At 33.9% G+C, this 20,120-nt stretch overlaps 2 protein-coding genes across 2 annotated transcripts; both read left to right on the top strand.

Annotated features, from left to right (window-relative positions):
• Positions 1 to 4,640: 4,640 nt before the first annotated feature.
• LOC139516340 (trans-L-3-hydroxyproline dehydratase-like) lies at positions 4,641 to 8,374 on the top strand. The gene is made up of 4 exons (XM_071306393.1): positions 4,641 to 5,145; positions 6,080 to 6,229; positions 7,083 to 7,222; positions 8,082 to 8,374. The coding sequence occupies exons 1-4, from the start codon at positions 4,695 to 4,697 to the stop codon at positions 8,340 to 8,342; spliced, it is 1,002 nt and encodes a 333-aa protein (XP_071162494.1). The 5' UTR covers positions 4,641 to 4,694; the 3' UTR covers positions 8,343 to 8,374.
• Positions 8,375 to 13,852: 5,478 nt separating this feature from the next.
• LOC139515214 (uncharacterized) lies at positions 13,853 to 14,485 on the top strand. Its single transcript, XM_071304779.1, has one exon. The coding sequence runs from the start codon at positions 13,853 to 13,855 to the stop codon at positions 14,483 to 14,485; it is 633 nt and encodes a 210-aa protein (XP_071160880.1).
• The last annotated feature ends 5,635 nt before the right edge of the window (positions 14,486 to 20,120 follow it).

Genomic DNA, 20,120 nt, shown 5'->3' with positions numbered 1-20,120 from the left:
TCTTCTTTCTCAACTCTAGGCTTGTGTTATGAACGGTTCTTCTAATTTGTGCTGGTAATTGAGCTTGATCAATCTTTGCATCTTGAAATGGACAGCTGATGGTACTTTCGGTCACTTTTATCTGAGCAAAGCAGTCGACATCTTCTAACAGTGAAGTAATCCCTTGGTGTATTTCAATTTCTATGTTGTAATTATCAATGGAACTTATAGCTTCTTGTATGGCTTTTACTTCGTTGTGTATCTCTATGTTCATCTGATGCGTGTTAAGGAACACATGTAGATCTGGAGCAAATCGCTTAATTTGAGATGTTTCTTCCTTGACGCGTTTAATAACTGTTTCAATTGTATTAAGTTTGTTCGTTAACTTCTGATATTTTGACGTACAAGATGAATATGTTGTTGACAGCTCATTTAATAATTTTCTCTCCAGATCATCTAAACGGTCATTTATATTCTGCCGCGTTATTGAGATAAGTTTCTTAATTCTTATTCCATTCTTTCTGTAGCTGCCTTGCGGTCCTTAACACATTCTCGTATGTTACCTATTGTGTTGTTAATAGTATGTTCTAAGTCCGCAAGAGAAGTAGATGCTTTTGCATTTTTTGCAGCTTCAGCTAGAGGAATGATGGCATCGGAACAACTTTTGTGCTTTGCTGGGAAGCATGCCAAACAAATAGGCATATCATGTAATTTGCAATACATCTCTAGTTTGGACCCATGCTCCTTACACTCTAAGCAAACCTTAACATTTTCAATTTCACGGTAATCTCCGATTTGGATGAAAGTATGGTATCTAGACATTTTCATTGCTCTATGTGCTTTTTCACATACATTACAAAACCCTTCGCTGCAATCGGTACACCATTTCTCTGCATTCTTTTTTATGCTGTCATGACCACATGGTCCACATGGAACTGAAGAAGCCATTTCTAAATAAATCTGGTAATGAAAAAAAGGAACAATATTATGTAACAAGGTTTCAAAAAAATTTTATACTATAAAGTGATTGAAAATTCTATGCATTTTTGGCACTTAGTTGTATTGTAATGTACAAACTTTAATGATCTTCATTTATAATAATGGAAACTGTCTTCTTTAGAAATTAAACGGAATTTTAAACCGTTAAAAATGGGATGTGAAATTTTCGATCCTCTTTTTTTATATACTTTTTAAAAATAAAACGTGATCCATGATAATGTTCTATCACCTATATTATTTTAAACACTGTTTTCTTTTAAAGAAAATAATTAAAAATAATCATAAAACAAATGCCTTACTTTTCTTGCTCAGTATATTTTAGATTAGGATTCTCAGTTAGTTCGTTTTAGTTTTTAACACTGATATCTTTGTATGAATTCTTTATTTTATTATATCACGGATGAAACGTTAGAGGTGTGATATGATCGCAAGTAAGACGACATTTAAATATTCACTTTCTCTTCCTGTGGTATTTTCATGAATCTACCCGTAAGGAGGAAGTAATAAGGAAGTTGAATACAAAAATGAGGGTAATGATACTATTGTTAAATTAGAAAAATAAGAGATTAAATAAGGGTTATAACATAATATCTAAGTAAATGAAGTAGAAAAGGTATGAAATATATTCTTACCGATTGATGATCTCTGTGAAAAACGTTCGTGTTTACTGTGTTATTCTACTGTGTCGGGTGAATAGTCAAATGCAAACAATGTCACATGTTAGTAGAAACACAGTGTTTGAAGCGCGTTTATTTTAAATAGAAATCGATATTCTGAAAAAATGGAAGTGAAATATAAAAGTTGATTATAAAATTCTACAACTAGAGATACATATGATAAAATTAAATATGCAAAACAATTATGTCTTAATGAATTGGCACTGGACGACGTCATCTTTTTCCACAGCTATATGCAGATTTGAATTTATTCAATTAATTGTATCCATACTATAATTTTATAGGAATAGAATGTACAACAGAGGTACTGGTTGGTACAAAAGATTTAAAGGGGTGTCCAGCTGGTCTATATTATAAACCCACAGATAAACCCACAGATATATATCTATATTGTTAACAAAAAAAATGACGATCTTTTTTCTATAATGAACCTTCTCCATAAAAAGTCATTTAGGGATAAAAAGAAATCGGTTTAATTATATAGAACTCCATTGATTTCATTTTTAGATTTATATTTCATCTTAGATTTCATTTCTCCGAGGAGGGGTACTTTTGGATTTTCAAGTAGAACTTTATCAAAATGACCTTGCTATACTTTCCAAGTAGTCAATTCCAAGCCAGCATTAATTAAACTACTAGTCACTCGGCCCTGTACGCAATATGAATCCCAACCATTGTTTTTTTAAGGCATTTGAAAAGCTTTTTAACCATAATTCCGAACGGTTTTGCTTAATATAGGTACATTGTAATCCGCCACAAATGTGATTTACTTCTTGAAAGGATAATCCTAGTGTTTTGGCTATTATCTTGAACACTATGATAGATGAATAAACATTTGAAATGAAAACAAATCAGCAAGACAACATACACAAATAATCAACAAAGCCGATGTTCACCTAAGGAAAAAAAAGAAATTTACATGCGGTCTCAGATGATCAAATTAAATATTTTTGTGCCGAGGGTTGACAAATTACAGTAGCAAATGTGAGTTTTAACAGTTACATGCGAATTCAATGTAAATAAAAGTAAATTGAACATGGTACAAGTTCAGGTAGTACCTAAAACAAGCAACATATTACCACCATATATGTGTTCTCCAATTGATGGACAATTACTAATTCTCCACCTGAGCTGGTCAATAAATTCAACAGAAATAACCAAATATCTAATGAAAAATGTGCTTTTAAAATAAATCAAAAATATATGTTATTTGGTATACCTTTTGTAATAATCGACTGTCCGATGTAAATGATTGGAGGAATTCAAATTTTAAAATTTCAATTTCATACATGCCATATGTAAATTTACTTGTTTAACATTTTAACTACTTGAGTGGGGTCTGTAATAGCTTAATTGCTATGCGGTATGGGGTTTTGTTCAATATTTATCGTAGCATGGTACTTATAGTTGGTAACTTCTACGTAATGTTGTCTCTGCTGGCAAATCGTCTCATTGATTGGTAACTGATCCACATTTTCTTTAAATAAAATATTGTCCTATGTCAACAACCTAGTTAATTTTGCGCACACAATGTTGTTAATAAAATGGAATCTTTTGCGACTGTCAAACAAGTGAATAGTTACGCTAGCAATAAAAACAAGGTTTAATCCACTTTTTTCGAAATCTTAAGTCATGAATATGACAGTTGTTTGACCTTTTGATTTTGCCATTTGCTTAGGAAAATGTTCCGTTCGGTATTTTTCTAAATTTTCTTCTTTCTTCCGTTCAGAATTTTACTCGGAGTTCGGTATTTTTGTTAATTAACTTTTTTTGTTTTCCATTCGTTAATTGTGATTGAGCTTTTGATTTGATAGTGGAAACTTTCCGTTAGGTATTATTTTTGTTAATTTTCTTTTTTTTTCTAATCTTTATTAGAATGAGACAGAAGACGCTATAATAACAATAATTGAAATCATGTCAAACAAATACCGAAAACACCATGGTAAAAAATAAAAACGACGGAAATGCAAACACAGTCTAGAAACGACTATACATAGAAACTGAGCACCCTGCTCATCGTGTGTTTAATATATGTTTTGTTTTGCGTGGTTCTTGTGTGTGTGTGTGTGTTCTTATTTGTAAAATTATCTTACAAACTTGTGTGATATATTTTCGTCTTTTTATCGTTAGAGCATGAAAAGTTGAGATTCAACTTCTATTGTTTTTATCTTAGTATACTCGGTTCCTGTCTGTTAGACATAGTATACCTAATATCTTTATTTGATAAATTGTTAAACTGAATATTTATCCGATTTACTTATAATTTGATGTGAATAAACTATATGCTTCAAGAACCTGACCTGAATGAATGGTAACACACAGCCGGTGAGTGTAGACATTTATTACTTTAAAGGGTGTAAGAAATAAGAAAGAAAATGAAAGAAAAAGAATATATAGTTTCAATGCAACTTCATTTGATTCGAATTTTGTCTACTTGCTTGTTTACTGTTGATTGCCGGAGAAAAACGTAAAATACTAAAATATTTTACAAAATTTTGATAATAAAAAAAATACAAATTCTTTTGTTAATCTAGTCAATAAAGTTGACGTAATGGATATTTATATTTCACCTATAGCTTTTGTTCATCTTGGCCAAATTTTAGTCTCAAACAGGCCTTAATGAAATGAGTCGAAGTACATCTGACATAACTGTCACCTAACAAATAAAAGATTATGCTCAGTTTCAAACCAACTTATACCATATAAAATTCTATTGATTTCATGTTGAGGAACTGAAAAATTATAAATTCTTTTAAAAACGCATCCTTATACATGTTATAGGATTCGTGAATGGTGCGTTTTCTAAGCGTAAGACATGACAAAATCGTAACCCCGGATGATTTTCTCACCCTGCGACTTGAATTAATTTTAAAATTTTTAGATTAAAAGCACAATAGTTTCCAATACAGTTGAAACAAAATAGACATCTAAAACTTGCAAAGTACAAAAGAAAAAGCGATAAAAAAAAAATATGTGTAAAAGGAACGTGTATGTGCGTGTGTATTTGATAATCGAGTCATTGTGTGTGAAAGTGGTACAATGGCTGAATTTGTTACTACCGAGATGCATACCGGCGGAGAGCCTCTAAGGATTATCGAGAAAGGATATCCAGACATTCCTGGTGCAACCATATTAGAAAAGATTCAGACTATGAAGAAAACAATGGAAGACAAGCGAAAACTATTGATGTTTGAACCAAGAGGACATTTTGACATGTATGGTGTGCTGTTAGTACCACCAGATATCCCGTCTGCCGATGTAGGTGCTATTTTTATGCATAATCAAGGATATAGCACTATGTGTGGTCACGCTATGTTAGCTTTAGGTAGATACATAGTAGATAAAGGAATTGTAAAGAATCCAACAATTCCGGATACAAAAGTCAACATACAGTGCCCATGTGGATTGGTAGAGTCTTATGTCAAATATGATGGAAAGAAAACAGGAGCCGTAAGGTTTTTCAGTGTTCCGGCATTTTTATTTGCTAAAGGTAAGTTTTAAACGGATAAGCTAAATAACTTATTCTTATGAAATTGACGTAACGAAAAGTTAAACAACCTCTCCATTGTTCCCCTGCAAAAGTAAAAATCGTGCAACATATATTCCCCTGAAAAAAATGCTATCATGCAATATCCCGTATAAAAAAACATTTATAGGAAATAAATAAAATCTCTATCGATCTTACACATATTTTCCAAAGCATTTTCATACAATCCTTGCGAGAAAACCATTTTCAATTTTTATCTAAAGTATCTCTGTTGAATCTTTGTATGATATTGAATTAAAATATGAATGCAATGTTGTGATCGCAGTTTTCCTCTTGTTAAACTTGCAATTCTTGATTATGCCTCCTAACGTGAAATAATACACAACGATTTTGGATATACGATGAGACAGCAACTCAATGATGCAAAAAAATATATACATCAAGATGTTAACATTGACAACTTTTAAATGTGCATAGCTTGCCTTGGTCGTTTAAAGAAGACGTCACAACTACGTTTGTAAAGATTACTTTAAAGAAAGAGGTATGCGAAGAAGGACTTTATTTCGTTGGGTTGGTAGCTCTTTGACAAATTTCCCGTTTCCATTCACATTTTCAGGTGGTCTTTCAGATGAAATTGGAATGAAAACGTGGAATGTGTCAAAGAAACAATAACCCACAAAAGAGATAAAAACTGCACAAAACCACCAATGGGTTTCAACACGACGAGAAAAATTCCGCACCCTAAGGCGGGCTTCAGCTGGTACCTCATAGCTTTTATTTATTGGGTCGGTTGGTTGCTATTTCATTGACATCTCATTTCATTAATAAATTAAAGTCAAATTTTCTTTAAGCGCAAAAGAAATATAACAAATTGGTTTATAACAACAACACAATCAGGAGATTTTACAATTCTTTTCAGAATGAGTATTTTTTATAGATGTTTCTGTTGGTGTTCCTGGTTACGGGAAAATTACAGTAGATATATCATATGGTGGTGCGTTTTATGCTTTAGTAGCTTTGTCACAGTACAATATGGACAGAACAGCGACTATACAGAAAATAAGGCATGCCGCAGGTGCCACAACGGGTAAGCTTATGTTTTTACGTCACGATAAGTGGTGGCCCCGGATGAGAAAGAGGTAAGGGGCGAAGTTAAAGAAAAGTATAACATTTTCCTCGAGCAAATCGAGCCGAAAGTTGTTTTGGAAATGCTTTCACAATACTCAAAGCTGGTCTGGTTTTAACTTTGTATTGTTTGGCTTTATAAATATTTTGATATGAGCGTCACTGATGAGTCTTATGTAGACGAAACGCGCGTCTGGCGTACTAAATTATAATCCTGGTACCTTTGATAACTATTAAACGAGGACAAATAATAAAACTCTCATTGATACAATTATAATTGAGGTAAACATTTTAAAGCTGCAGTTGCATGGAGTGAGGTATCATGTAAGGTAATCCAATTCGCTTTAAATTTTAATCTAAATTTTATATATGAAAAAAAAAGAATGACCGTTCTGTTTGCTCTTGTATAACACATTTTAAAAACAGCTGTGGCGTGAGCGACATCTAGGAAAGAATTCTTCCCTAAACGGATCGCATTTCAAGAGCTTGCTGTATGGTGTTAAGAATTTCTGCTGGTTAAATACCCCATTGTAATATTCAGTTAAAAAACAGCAATTAAATTGTTGTTTCTTCGCCTTTGTATTGTGAAGTGCGTGTAGGGATTTTCGTTCTGGATTTACACAATGTATCCTTTCTCCTTCATTCTAAAATGGCGAATGTTGTTATCCGCAAATAACAAATAAACTTTTTTAGTTGAAAATGTAGCAAAGCATGCACATTAAAACAGGATTGCTTCTCTCCATATATAATAAAAGAATTTAAAGCTAATGTAAAAAATAAATAATATAATCTGGAATTTATAATTGGTACTTCAGACGCACTGAAGAAACAGCTGAAACTGACCCATCCAGAAAGTGAGGATTTAGCTTTTCTCTATGGTACTATTGTTACTGATGGTAAAGACCAGTACTCCGAAGATGTATCCTGGAATGTTTGTGTGTTTGCTGAACGCGAGGTATGTACACACTAGTGTGTGGTATATTCCAACACGCTATAGGTAACACACGAAATACGATGAGGTGGAAATAAGATATAAAAAAACATATAAGAAAAAAAAAACAAGCAAGAGAAGCAATTTAAGATAATATTCATTGTGAGACATCTTACAAATATAAACTTCCGCCAAAAATCTACATACAACTTCAGGACAACACATGCCTTAAGAATTCAACAAAGTACAATACAATTTTAGGTGACAGAAGAAAAACGACCTACCTTAAGGATGTACTTAGGTGAGGCTAGGTAAAAATTAAGAAATTAAGAAATTAAAATTGATACTAGAAGCTGGTAGAACATCAATTAAGGATAAAGATAAGCTAAAAATATTAATAGGTCATGGACCTCCTTTTCGAGATATTTGAGATTTAAAATATGGCTTGAAAAGGTTGACTCGGACTTTTACCTTATATTTGCATTGGTATTATTTGGGTCTCAAAACAAAATAAAGAAAATCAAGAATCTTTTAAAATTTTGGTAAATAACCTTTCATGAGCTATTAAGTGTTATATGAAAAAATAAATGGGTGTTATGGGGCAAAATATTTTACATTGTATTGTATGGAAAAACACCAAGGAGTCCGAACATTTGACACATATTCCAAAACCTCACCTAAGTTCATCCTTAAGTAACAAATAGTTTTATGTTTTCTTTTTGCAATGCATGTACTGGTTTTGTGTCATGAATGGGTAACCTATTTTCTTTGTGCTTCCTGCCATTAAAACGTTATACAAAAGAACACAAAAAATATAAACTTATATTACTGATGAATTATATATATAAAAAAAATATATATACACTTATTATTTTTGGTATAGGTTGACCGTTCCCCGTGTGGCTCTGGTGTAACAGCAAGAATAGCGCAACAATATACCAGAAATCTAATAAAAATAGGACAAACGCGAACATTCGAGGGACCAACAAGTTCAAGATTTACCGCAAAACCCGTAAATGAAGTGACGTATGGTGATTACAGTGCTGTTATAGTGGAAGTTTCTGGGAATGGGTACTATACCGGAACATCAAAGTTTCCATTGGAAGAAGAAGACACAATTGGAAGAGGGTTTCTACTTAGTTAATATACATGTAATAAATAAACCCCATATAAACGTATTTGACGGTTTTGATATGCCATTCTTAGCCTTTCTTAGGGCCGAGTATTTTAAAAGGTGAACTAATATATATGTAGCCTGTTTTAACACTGTGGTTTTGAGTCAGCCGATTCCGGTACGGGACAAATGCAATCGACTCCAATTTTAGTTAACTAGGCTTGTCAGATTTCCTAGCAAAGGTCTGTGGTTTTCTTCGGGTACCTCAGCTTCCTTTACCAAAAACCAAAAAATTGTCTGTCACGAAACAGCACAAAAGTGTCGAAAGTGGTGTTAAACACAAATCAATCAATCAATACTAGCTTTTCTTTATTTTAATGTTTCAGATGTGAACATTCACAGTAGAAGGCAAATTCATGCAAATGCTGATGTTTTATAAGTTTAATTATTAGATTCCGTTATCTCTTTCAAGTATGTATGGAAACCACCGGGAAAAAAATATACATAATTAACTCCGCCCACCTAATCAACAAACACTATTTTTGCTCATTGTTGGTGTACTTCGTTCAAAAGGTCATGGTAAAAACGAAAGTGAATTTAATTAATTTGAATAAGTTATTGACAATATACATTTTGTTTGTATATATGAATAATTGATAGAAGTATGTGACAATAAATTAGCATGCTAATTATTGTTTAATGCTATCTACTTCAATTGAAATCGACATCTTCATTTGTACTTTAGATTATTACATCGGGACCATTGAATTATGGGATTTATTCAATAGAAATAGTTTAATTATCAAATATAAAAGTTCGAGCCACGACGAGGTATAGTACGGTCGATGCCTCTGCTGGTGGACTGTTAGTCTCCGAGGGTATCACCAGCCCAGTAGCCAGTACTTCGGTACTAGCATGAAAATACGTATTATTTTGTGTTATAAAAATTTGCTGTTACAAAATGTTAAATTATTATAAATTAAGGAATGTATCTCCCTCATGCAAACCTCTGATTCCTTTCACGGATTTGGCTATACTGTTTGGACCTTTTGGTTTATAATAGCCCTTCATCTTTAAATTATTTAAGCTTTGGATTTCAAATATTTTGGCCACGAGCATCACTGATGAGACATGTATTGTCGAAATGCGCATCTGGTGCAGGAAAATTGGTACCGTTAATGTTATTACACGGTATTGTACATCTTCGCTAGCCAAGGGTTACGATCCACTCCCTGCGCTGCACGTTACCCTTAGTTAACGAAGATGGGTCTAGTACAAAACTTGATTTTTTTTCATATATAATTACCATTTTCTCGTCCCGAATGCATGTGCTGTTTGTCATCAAATCCATCATCTTCATTAACTGATATAGTTTAAAGGGGATGGGTTGTTATATCTTAAAAAAAATATATGACAAAACCGAAATTCATGATTATCTCCAAAATGATGAACAATGTTACTCGTTTCTATTTTGTGTTGTCACTTGGATACTGATGGTAAAAAGACTGTTCTAGTGTCACACGTGGAGCAGGATCTGCTTACCCTTCCGGAGCACCCGATATCTCACCACGCTTTTTGTTGGGGTTCGTGTTGCTCAGTCTTTTGTTTTATAAAATGTGTCGGAGTTTATTCAGACTCTGAAGTTTAAAAAATCCATGTCATCTAATATATTGATGAAGTTCTTTGTCGTTAACAATCGAAAGTTTTCTGATTGGGTTTCATAGACAATATCTGTTTAGTGTTTTTAAATATCAGCTGTATTTGGACGAGGCTGAGAAACAGGTGTAGTGCGAGCTTGAGCGAGCTATTCCTCCTAATACGAGCCAAAAACAGCTGATATTTAAAGACACTCTAAAATTATTGTCTTTTTTCTAAATTAATTTTGTATATTGTTTGTGCTTTGGAAGACAGAAAAAATATATTTATTGCATTTTAATATTTTCGATTTAAAATTTATTAGCGCCGTAGAAAATGGGTTTACCGCATCTTCTTATATCTAATTAAGCCTGCTGTTCATGTTTGTCGGTTAGAAGAAAATGGATTTTATTCTTATTTCTCTAATGAAAAGCTTGAAAACAAACCGAACATAAATTAATCTAAAGTTCGCATAAGGTCAAGTAATACTTCATGGGAATGCGACTGCAATACACATTCTAAGGTCCCGCAGGTTCGTACAACACTCGTCAACAGCAATACACAATCGTAGTCTGCAGTGGTGGAGCTTTTAAAGCGATATCTGTTTAGTATACAGATACAGCCTAGTGACATCCGTTGGGCTGTAAATGTATAACAAGGCACCCGATTACAGGATAGATTGATTTATCCTGCAATTGGTTGTTCTACTATACAGATACAGCCCTACAGATATCGCTATGCTGTATCTGTATACTACACAGGTATCGCTTTCAAGCTCCGTCCACTGCCGGATTATTGTATTGCTGAGTATTGTATGAACCTGCGTGACCTCAGAATGTGTATTGCAGACGCATTTCAATGACATATTGTATGAGCTTATGCGAATTCACGATTACTTTAATACGTTCTGTTTGTTTTCAAACATTTGTCACTAAGGCTCGCATTACACCTGTTTCTTGGCCTCGTACAAATACAGCTGATATTTAAAGACACTAAACAGTTATTGTCTATATGTCCTCTAGAACTAGAAGTTTAAGAAATAACAGACGGTTTCCGCCGATTCATTGTTAAGACTTATTCCTTCGAATTCACAATAGTTTGTCATCTCAGTACCAGAAACAATGAAAAAGAAGAAGATTTTAATTTTGAAATTACCAATAACCCCAACTTTAGTATCAATATACTACAACTGCATATGGGATAATTATTTCCAACCTCCGTCTGTATTTAATATCTTGCAACTGCTACTCAGACTGAGCAGAAAGTTAATGAACCATGTGGATGTCAAAGAACGTTTCGGCCCTTCTAAAAAAAATCATTGGAAGATACCGATACCTTGTTGATAAATATTCAATAACAACTTCACAAATAATGCACGATGGTCTTGAAGCAGAAATTCCATGTTTTACTTTGTTTATCATCTTAATTATGTTTTATAGTGTTCTTTTATTTATCTTCGTAAATTATTTACCTTTACTATTTAGTCATTGTTTGTTATATCCTATGGTGTGACTCGGTACTTTTACACCCCGCCATCGTGTTGTTGTGCTATGGTAATATTTTAGTATTCTTGTCCTTCGATATGCTTTTGTGCTTTGTCTACATGCCATTCTGTTTTTCTTTGCTGACATTTGTGTTTGTTTTTATAATTATTAAGATTAAAACACAATGATGACTGCTCTGCCCCTATTTTTTTTTATTTTTTTTTTTTTACATTTTTACTTATCATGACTGTTTGTTTTTGTTCACACATTGTTGCCAATACAATGGAACCTTTGTTTTCGACTTTCATACAAATGAGAGGTTTAGCTAGCAATAAAACCAGGTTTAATCTACCGTTATCTACATAAAAAAAATTATGTACCAAGTCAGGAATATGACAGATGTTTTCTATTCATTTGATGTGTTTAAGCTTTTGATTTTTCGATTTGATAAAAGACTTCCTGTTTTGAATTTTCCTTGGAGTGTGGTATTTTTTGTTATTTTACTTTATTCTATTGTTTATCTCTTATGAGTTTAAATGATCTATTGATGTATAACGTGGCTTCTGTCTTTAGTACGTGTAAATATATCTAATTTAATGTTGATGACATCTGGATGTCCATGTTATTTTTGTGTGTTGTATTGCCTTCTTGCACCGTTAAAACAGTAAAAGGTTGCATATTTCTAGTATGCTTTGTCCTTGGTTAAGGAAACGGCATTTTCAAATGTGTATTTTTCTGATTACAGTAACGGGGACTTTTAAGTTCATCGAGCACGCTAGTAAGTGTGTTTACAAACTTGTATCCAAAGTAAACGTGTGTGAACTAGTTTAACTACACCACATGTAGTACACATATTGACGTTATTTTCCCAGATATATCAACTGTAACAAAAAGTTTCTAGTGTTTCAACGTATATTTTTTTTGCCTTTTATAACAATTTTTACACCTTTTTTGTGCGTTTTTTACTTATCAGTTAGCCTGAAAACTTTAATAATTAAGACGAAATTGTTAGCATCACAATAACCAGCAAGATATGATCTATAATTATTTTAAAACCTTGATAGTGAGAAACTGTTAACCATAAAAATAACCAATAAGGCAAGTATTATTTTATTGTTTCTGGATCAATCCTGAATTGGATTGTCTATTCGCATACTGGTTATTCAGTATGCACCACAGTTTGATGTTCTTTCTTCATAGACAGAGAAAAAAATATTCCAGTCATTCCTTTAACAATGAAAAAGATACAAGTAAGAAGTACAGTTTATAAGAAACATTTTAAATTTTATTGACCATAACGAAATTCATTTAATTTTCATGAATTAAGGGACACATAATTTCTTGGCTGCATTATTTCGCGACTTTGGCAAAGTCTATATTTACGAGAACAGAAAATATGCGCTCCATTCAACATTCGGATTAGTCGTTAACCTTGTACCCACGAAGTTCACGAACATTGGCACCTAAATAATAATAATGAAACGGTGTCATCCTGGTTTGCCCACTATTAATTACATGTATATGTAAACATAGAGGGAATTGTTGTTTTATTTCTGAATTATAGTCCTTCTTTGTACCTAACAACACCAGTTAGAACTTCAACCAAAAAGACAATTTATTGATTATGTGACAGCAACCAACAGCGTAGCACGAACATTGTGGCTAGGGGTAAATGTGAATGGCTGCTTCTTCCACTTCACCCAGTGTATTTGGCAATAGCCACAGAAATGACAGAGTTCTGGGTTGAAAGTGATTTTCTATGGAATCACTCTTACACAGAAGGACACCACACCACAAACCACATGGAAGGATGGCACAACAAACTTAAGAAGAGACTCCAACATGCCCACCCAAACATCTACGAGATCATTGAGCTACTGAAGGAAGGCAAAGGCACTAACAGAATGCAACATTATCCAGTATGCAGCAGGAGGAGCCCCCCACCCCAACAAAAAGACGACGAAACAGAGTAAAAGACACCAGACTCCAACTACTGAAAGACGGATTCCAACAAGTTGCTTTCTTTAAAAAAAGAAATGCAATCGTAAACCCAAAAGCTTAATTGTTTAATAAAGATGTGTTGTGTTATTTTAATTTTGTTGTATAAAATTAAGAAACTGACAGCTATTGTTTACTTACTGTAACTTCTGTTCAATGTGGGTGAAATATTCTTGTTGAAAGAATTTTTTTTTTATCTCATCTCTCCCGAAAGACAACATTCTAAGTCACACACGGCTGTTCCATTCTAAGGTTTTGTTTTTTTTTTTAAATAAGATTTAGTTTAAAAACTAAAGTTCAATTGCAAATGTGAAGAAATATAATCAATTAATCATAACAGGCTCCCTTTTCCCACATAAGGAAATACATAAAGTAACATGGAAATCCCCTGATGGAAAAACAACAAACCAGATAGATCATATAATGGTACGAGGGGACATGAGGACATCAATATTAGATACAAGAGTAATGAGAGGAGCAGATGTGTATACTGACCACTACTTAGTAAGGTCAAAGATCAGACTCAAACTGGCAAGAAATAAAGGTGATAAGAACAAATGCAAAAGAGAGAGATATGACCTAAACAAGCTAAAAAGTATGGATGTAAGGAAAAAGTACAATATTGAAGTGAGAAACAGATTCCAAGTACTGGAAGAAGGTAACATAGAAGATCCAGTGTTGAAATATGAAGGTGCAGTAGAGATATACACTGAGGCAGCTAAACAGGTATTGGGGAGCAGTAAAAAGATCAGTAAACCATGGATAACCAACAATACATGGAAAATGGTTGATGAAAGAAAAGAAATTAAAAATAAATTAGAAGGAACTAGATCGGAAAGATTAAAAGTGAGACTCAACGAAGAATACAAGCAGAAAAATAAAGGGGTTAAGAAAAGTGCCCGAGAGGATAAAAGGAAGTGGTACAATATGATGGCTGAAGATGCAGAAAAAGCAGCAGAAAATGGCAGAAGCAAAGAGCTTTATAACATCACTAAAATCCTAACAGGTGAAAGAAAGAGGCAACACACAGGAGTAAAAAGTAAGAAGGAGAACTGAAAAGTGAAAGAAATGATATATTGAATAGATGGGTAGAACATTTTAGTGAAGTTTTAAATAGGCAAGACCCTCTTCATCCAATTTCAGAGGAAGATGTAGATATGGCCGAAATTATAATACTAGTAGACGAGATCGATCTAGGAGAATGGACAGTAGATGAAGTTAAAAGAGCACTGAAGAAGACGCAAAATGGGAAGTCAGCAGGAATAGACAGTGTAACACCAGAGCTTCTAAAGACAGACATCGACCTTACAGCAGAGAAAATGGCAGAAATATTTAATAGCCTATGGGAAGAAAAAAATTGGCCATCAGACTGGAGAAAGGGATTGATTTGTAAGATCTTTAAGAAGGGCGATATGACAGATTGTAACAACTGGAGGGGAGTGACGCTTTTACCTGTTTTCAGTAAAGTATTCTGCAGAATGCTAATAGAAAGAATAAAAGAAGGAATAGACAAGAGGTTGAGGAATGAGCAGGCAGGATTTAGACCAAAAAGAGGAACAACTGAACAAATTTTATCCTTCGAAACATACTCGAGCAAACAAATGAATGGAGGGCAGCTTTAATAATACTTTTTATAGACTTCGAAAAAGCATTTGACTCAGTCCACCGAGAGAATCTATGGTATATCATGAAGAGCTACGGAATACCTGACAAGATCATAAGAACCATAAAGGAGATATATAAAGGATTTAAGTGTTCTGTCATCGATCAGGGAGAAACATCAGAATGGTTTAAGATAAAATCAGGAGTGAAACAGGGATGCGTAATGTCAGGTTTTCTTTTCCTTCTAGTCGTAGACTGGATCATGCGGAAAACAACTGCAGACAAAGCCAGAGGGATACGATGGAACTTTAATACTGTTCTAGAAGATCTTGACTTTACTGACGACATCGCACTTCTTTCCTCAAAATTTAGCGACCTTGATGAAAAAACACAGAAATTAACAACTGAAGCTGAAAGAGTTGGAATGAAACTTAACCCCAAAAAGTGTAAAACTCTGAGCTCAAAACAAACAAAGAATAAAGAGTTGATAACACTATACGACCAGAAAGTAGAAGATGTAGACAAGTTCACATACCTGGGAGCAGTCATGGACAAAGAGGGAGGAGGAAGTTGTGACATAAAAAACAGAATACAGAAAGCAAGAGGGACATTCCATCGCCTTAGAAATATATGGTATGCAAGAGGAATTGGCCGAAAAACAAAAATTCACCTATATAAATCATTAGTTAGACCTGTATTATTGTATGGATGCGAAACATGGAAACTAACAAACATTGAAGAAAAGAAACTAAATACTGTAGAACACCAATGCCTAAGAAAGATCCTAAAAATAAGATGGCAAAGTAAAACATCGAACAAAACAGTAAACGAAATAGCTAACACCAGAAACATCAGTTGTGAAATCAGAAGGAGACGTTGGACATGGATAGGACATATTTTAAGGCGTGAAAGAGACAACAACAGCTATGTAGCTATACAATGGGCACCTGAAGGGAAAAGAAATAGAGTAAGGCCAAAAACTACATGGAGAAGAACAACAGAGAGAGAAAGGAACCAACAAGGATGGACAAGTTGGAACGTAGCCAGAACAGCGGCAAAAGATAGAAAAGGGTGGAAAAGCAGAGTGGAGGCCTTATGCGACTTCTGGCGCGGAGAGAATTAAGGTTAAGGTAAGGAATCATGTTTATTTGTTTATGTAGTCAATTTGAAAATAATTAAAAATTCTAGCTGCATTCTTTTTTGACAATCACCAACTAAATGACCTTTTTTAAGACGTATCAAACTGGTTTATATTTATATATGTATATTAAGGGTACATATTACTTCTCTTAATATCACAACAAAAATGTTAAATCTGCAAATTGCGGAAGTAATTTTTTGTTTTTTCCTCGCCAAAATACTTATACATAATTTCATTTAATGTTTTCATTTTTTAATATAGGTGTATTTTTTTGTCATTGGCTATCATAACGATATTTCTGATAAATCTGTAAATACCATGGCAACAAACTCAAATCAAGCTTTTGGAATGAGACAGTATAAATCATGAACTTTATACTTTTCCAACAAATCTCACTTTTTTATTTCTATCTTGTTCTTTTGTAAATTATCTCAAATAAAAAGCAGCTGTAGCTTTGTTGTTTTATACGGCTAGGCCATAGAAACTGAGGAGGAAGCAGGATGAAAAGGGCCAATGCAGTATACATGTAGTTCATGGCCAGTATGTAATTTAAAAAAAAAATTCAATTGCCTGTCCGTTGAATAAGGATATTGATTTTCATTTTAAGAAAAATAATTTTTTTAACGGTTGGTTTTTAAATGTGATTTTTTTTATTTTGCTCATAATATTTCGCCCTAATTGTTCGCCAAAGACGCTGTAGGCTTCTGACAACTAGACCCTCTAACTTCAGTCTTGACTTATGAATACAGATTGCCGCAACTCCTTGTAAATGAATTGACGGATTTCCCAAAACTGCATCTATAAAACTTATAAGACACAAAGCTGTGTATCTGCTTTATTATGTTTTAACTAGGTTTATTTGGAGAGGGGTTACACATGACAAAAACAAAATAATGTGTTTTTCCATTTATATCTATATTTGTGGATAGGGTAGTCGACACAGGTCGGTATGCCTTGGAAATCCCCCCTCCCGAAAAATAAATAAATAAAAGCAACAACAAAAGAGAAGACAAACGGATCTCTGACTTGATAAGGTATTCATCACTAAATAACTACGTAAACAATATAGTTTTGTTTTTTTAAACCATATACCGGTAGTAATTACAATAGTTTTTGATGGCAAACATTTCAGGAATATATCAAACCCCATTTTTGTTTATCGCAATGACCATATCTTTTAAAGATTTAGGAAGTCAGTGTTCTTAAATCGTTTTACATTGATCTATAGAATAATCAGTTTGAGGATTTAGTCTAACGCGTATGATACGGTACTTTTTGTCCGCAATTCTCTTTTTGTCCGCTTTTGCTTTTTGTCCGATAATTTTGCCTTTTGTCCGACACTTTTACTTTTTGTCCGTTGCATTTTGTCCGTTTTGCTTTTTGTCCGATTATTTTGCTTTCTGTCCGACACTTTTGCTTTTTGTCCGTTTTGCTTTTTGTCCGATTATTTTGCTTTTTGTCCGACACTTTTGCTTTTTTGGCCAGTGAATCTAATGACGAATGGTCACTATGTCTAATGGCGAATGGTCACTATGTAAAATGGCAAATGGCCCGTGAATCTGATGGCAAATGGTCACCATGTCTAATGGCGAATTGCCAGTGAATCTAATGGCAAAATGTCACTATGTCTAATGGCAATTGGTCACCAAGTCTTGTGGCAAATGGTCAGTGGACCTAATGGCAAATGGTCAGTGGATCTAATGGAGATTTGTCATTATGTCTAATGGCAAATGGCCCGTGAATCAGATGGCAAATGGTCACCATGTCTAATGGCGAATTGCCAGTGAATCTAATGGCAAATGATCACTATGTCTAATGGCAAATGGCCAGTGAATCTAATTGCAAATGATCACTCGTGCATTAACTTTTTTTTTGGCACACAAAACTGTTTTTAAACAGCATTCTACATCTGAACTAGTAGAATTCGCTTAACTATGATTTGACGAAAGGTTTATTTTTTGTATTCAAAGTATGGTGGGCAAGGAAATTATTTATTAGCTTTAAAAAAAATTAATCCGTGCTATACACTTGTAATTTTGATCAAGTAGGCCATAGATCTCTAGCTTACGTTTTCACCTAGTGCAGATAAAAGTATTGCCGCAGAATATTTTTAATTAACTGTAACGGTTGGGTTGGGTGGGGTATCCGACCTCAACTTAAGACCTACTTTAGAAAAAACACTAAGCATAACACCACCCTATATTTTTTCTACTGTAGACCTCAGCTACCTACCTTCCCTTTGCACCTAGTGCGGACAAATTTTATTACATTTTCGGTAAGGGTGGGGCTGGGTGTCCGACCCTAACTTTGGACCTATATTAAAAAAAAAAGCTGAACAGCAACCTTGGTTTTTTTTCCTCCAGTAGACATCAGCTATCCAACCCCCCTTTACACATTGTGTGGACAAAAGTATTGCCGTAGAAATTTGTTTATTAACTTTTCTGTAATGATGGGGTAGGGTGGGTAGTTGAGGTCAACTTGAAAAAAAATACAGGGACTCCAATGTGGTTTTATGCAGAACAATTACCGGAAATCTATGGTAGTTTGCAACATAATAGTCTTTTTTATAATGTGATATGTAATATGTTGTCAAATAATGAAAGCTCGCATCTTAATTAATATACATAGAAATAAAAAGAAACCGTATGATAACCAATAAAAATCTCCCAGAGACAAACTAACGTTCATTAAGGCAACTAGTATGATGGTCTGGATTCGGGGTTCTTAATGTCTGTATTCTTTGATATTTTAGGCCATATTTCTCTATTCTTTATACTTTTTTATCCTCTTCTCGTTATATTTTATAACACCAATATTCTCGCTATTTTATTTATTTCTTGGTCCATTATTCATATTTTTGTCCACTATTCCCAATTCCATAATCCCCCATCAACGCCCTAGCTCTAGTTGAAGTCACCATATAGCCTTCACAAATAAGCAAAACTTATACCGAATAGGCTCCGAATGGCAAAATAATTGAATGCTTGTTTGAATTGTGAAATTGTGGAAATTTGTTTTTTTTTATCTATTGATCAAGCAAAATTGTTCGTAAAATACTGGCAGATGCATAGGCGGATCCAGGTAGGGGGTCTGCGGGCCCCCTTTTCGTGGGAAAAATTTGGTTGATTATATAGGGAATCATTGAAGCATGGCTGGAGTGCCCCTATTTTAGGTCAGTCAGCGCCCCCCCCCCCCCCCCCCCTTAGAAAAAGTTCTGGATCCGCCACTGAGATGGACCTTGGTCATCAATTCTAATAATCTTAGATCAACCTTTCTAAACTTAAAAGTAAAGTTCACGCACCCTTATTGTTCAGATTTTTAAAGATTTTTGCATTCGTCGACATTTTCTTCGATTAAAGTAGTATTGATCTGACAACCGCTGTGCATGTATACTTTAAGGATATAAAGTACTAAATGGTGGCCCCATTGCCGGCAATGCTATTTTTAGCAATTATCTCCTTAAAAGGCGCTTTTAATAAACTAATTATGGAAAAACTGTTGTTGTCTAATTGAAGCTCGATATCTATTCGCGATTTTACCGCACTCAAATATATATGGTCCCATGGCTTTTCTTGGTGAATTTTGGGGTTTTTCACGATACCTGACGATTTCGCAGAAAAATTTCCCTAATTTTGAGCAACATAAAAAAATATTTCCGGCCCTTCATACTATACACGGATGGACAATAGTATCATTTTAATATAGATAGCCTATAACCTATTAGAAGATACAATCAACAACTCACTGTCAAAAAAATGAATAAATAATAATACAATGTATAATAGTGCACAAATATAACATTCATTTCCTTTTCCTGCTCTGGTAATTCAAGATATATTTGGTTGAAATGCACTAGAAATTACCAATTGAGGGGAACTAACTCCGTAATTTGCTATCATTCTAACCAAAAGATGTCTGGAGATTACTCGAATTACCATTCACACAGAA

Source organism: Mytilus edulis, chromosome 3 (assembly GCF_963676685.1).
Source record: "Mytilus edulis chromosome 3, xbMytEdul2.2, whole genome shotgun sequence".
Classification (NCBI taxonomy): domain Eukaryota; kingdom Metazoa; phylum Mollusca; class Bivalvia; order Mytilida; family Mytilidae; genus Mytilus; species Mytilus edulis.
This window is presented reverse-complemented; position numbering and strand designations above follow the sequence as displayed.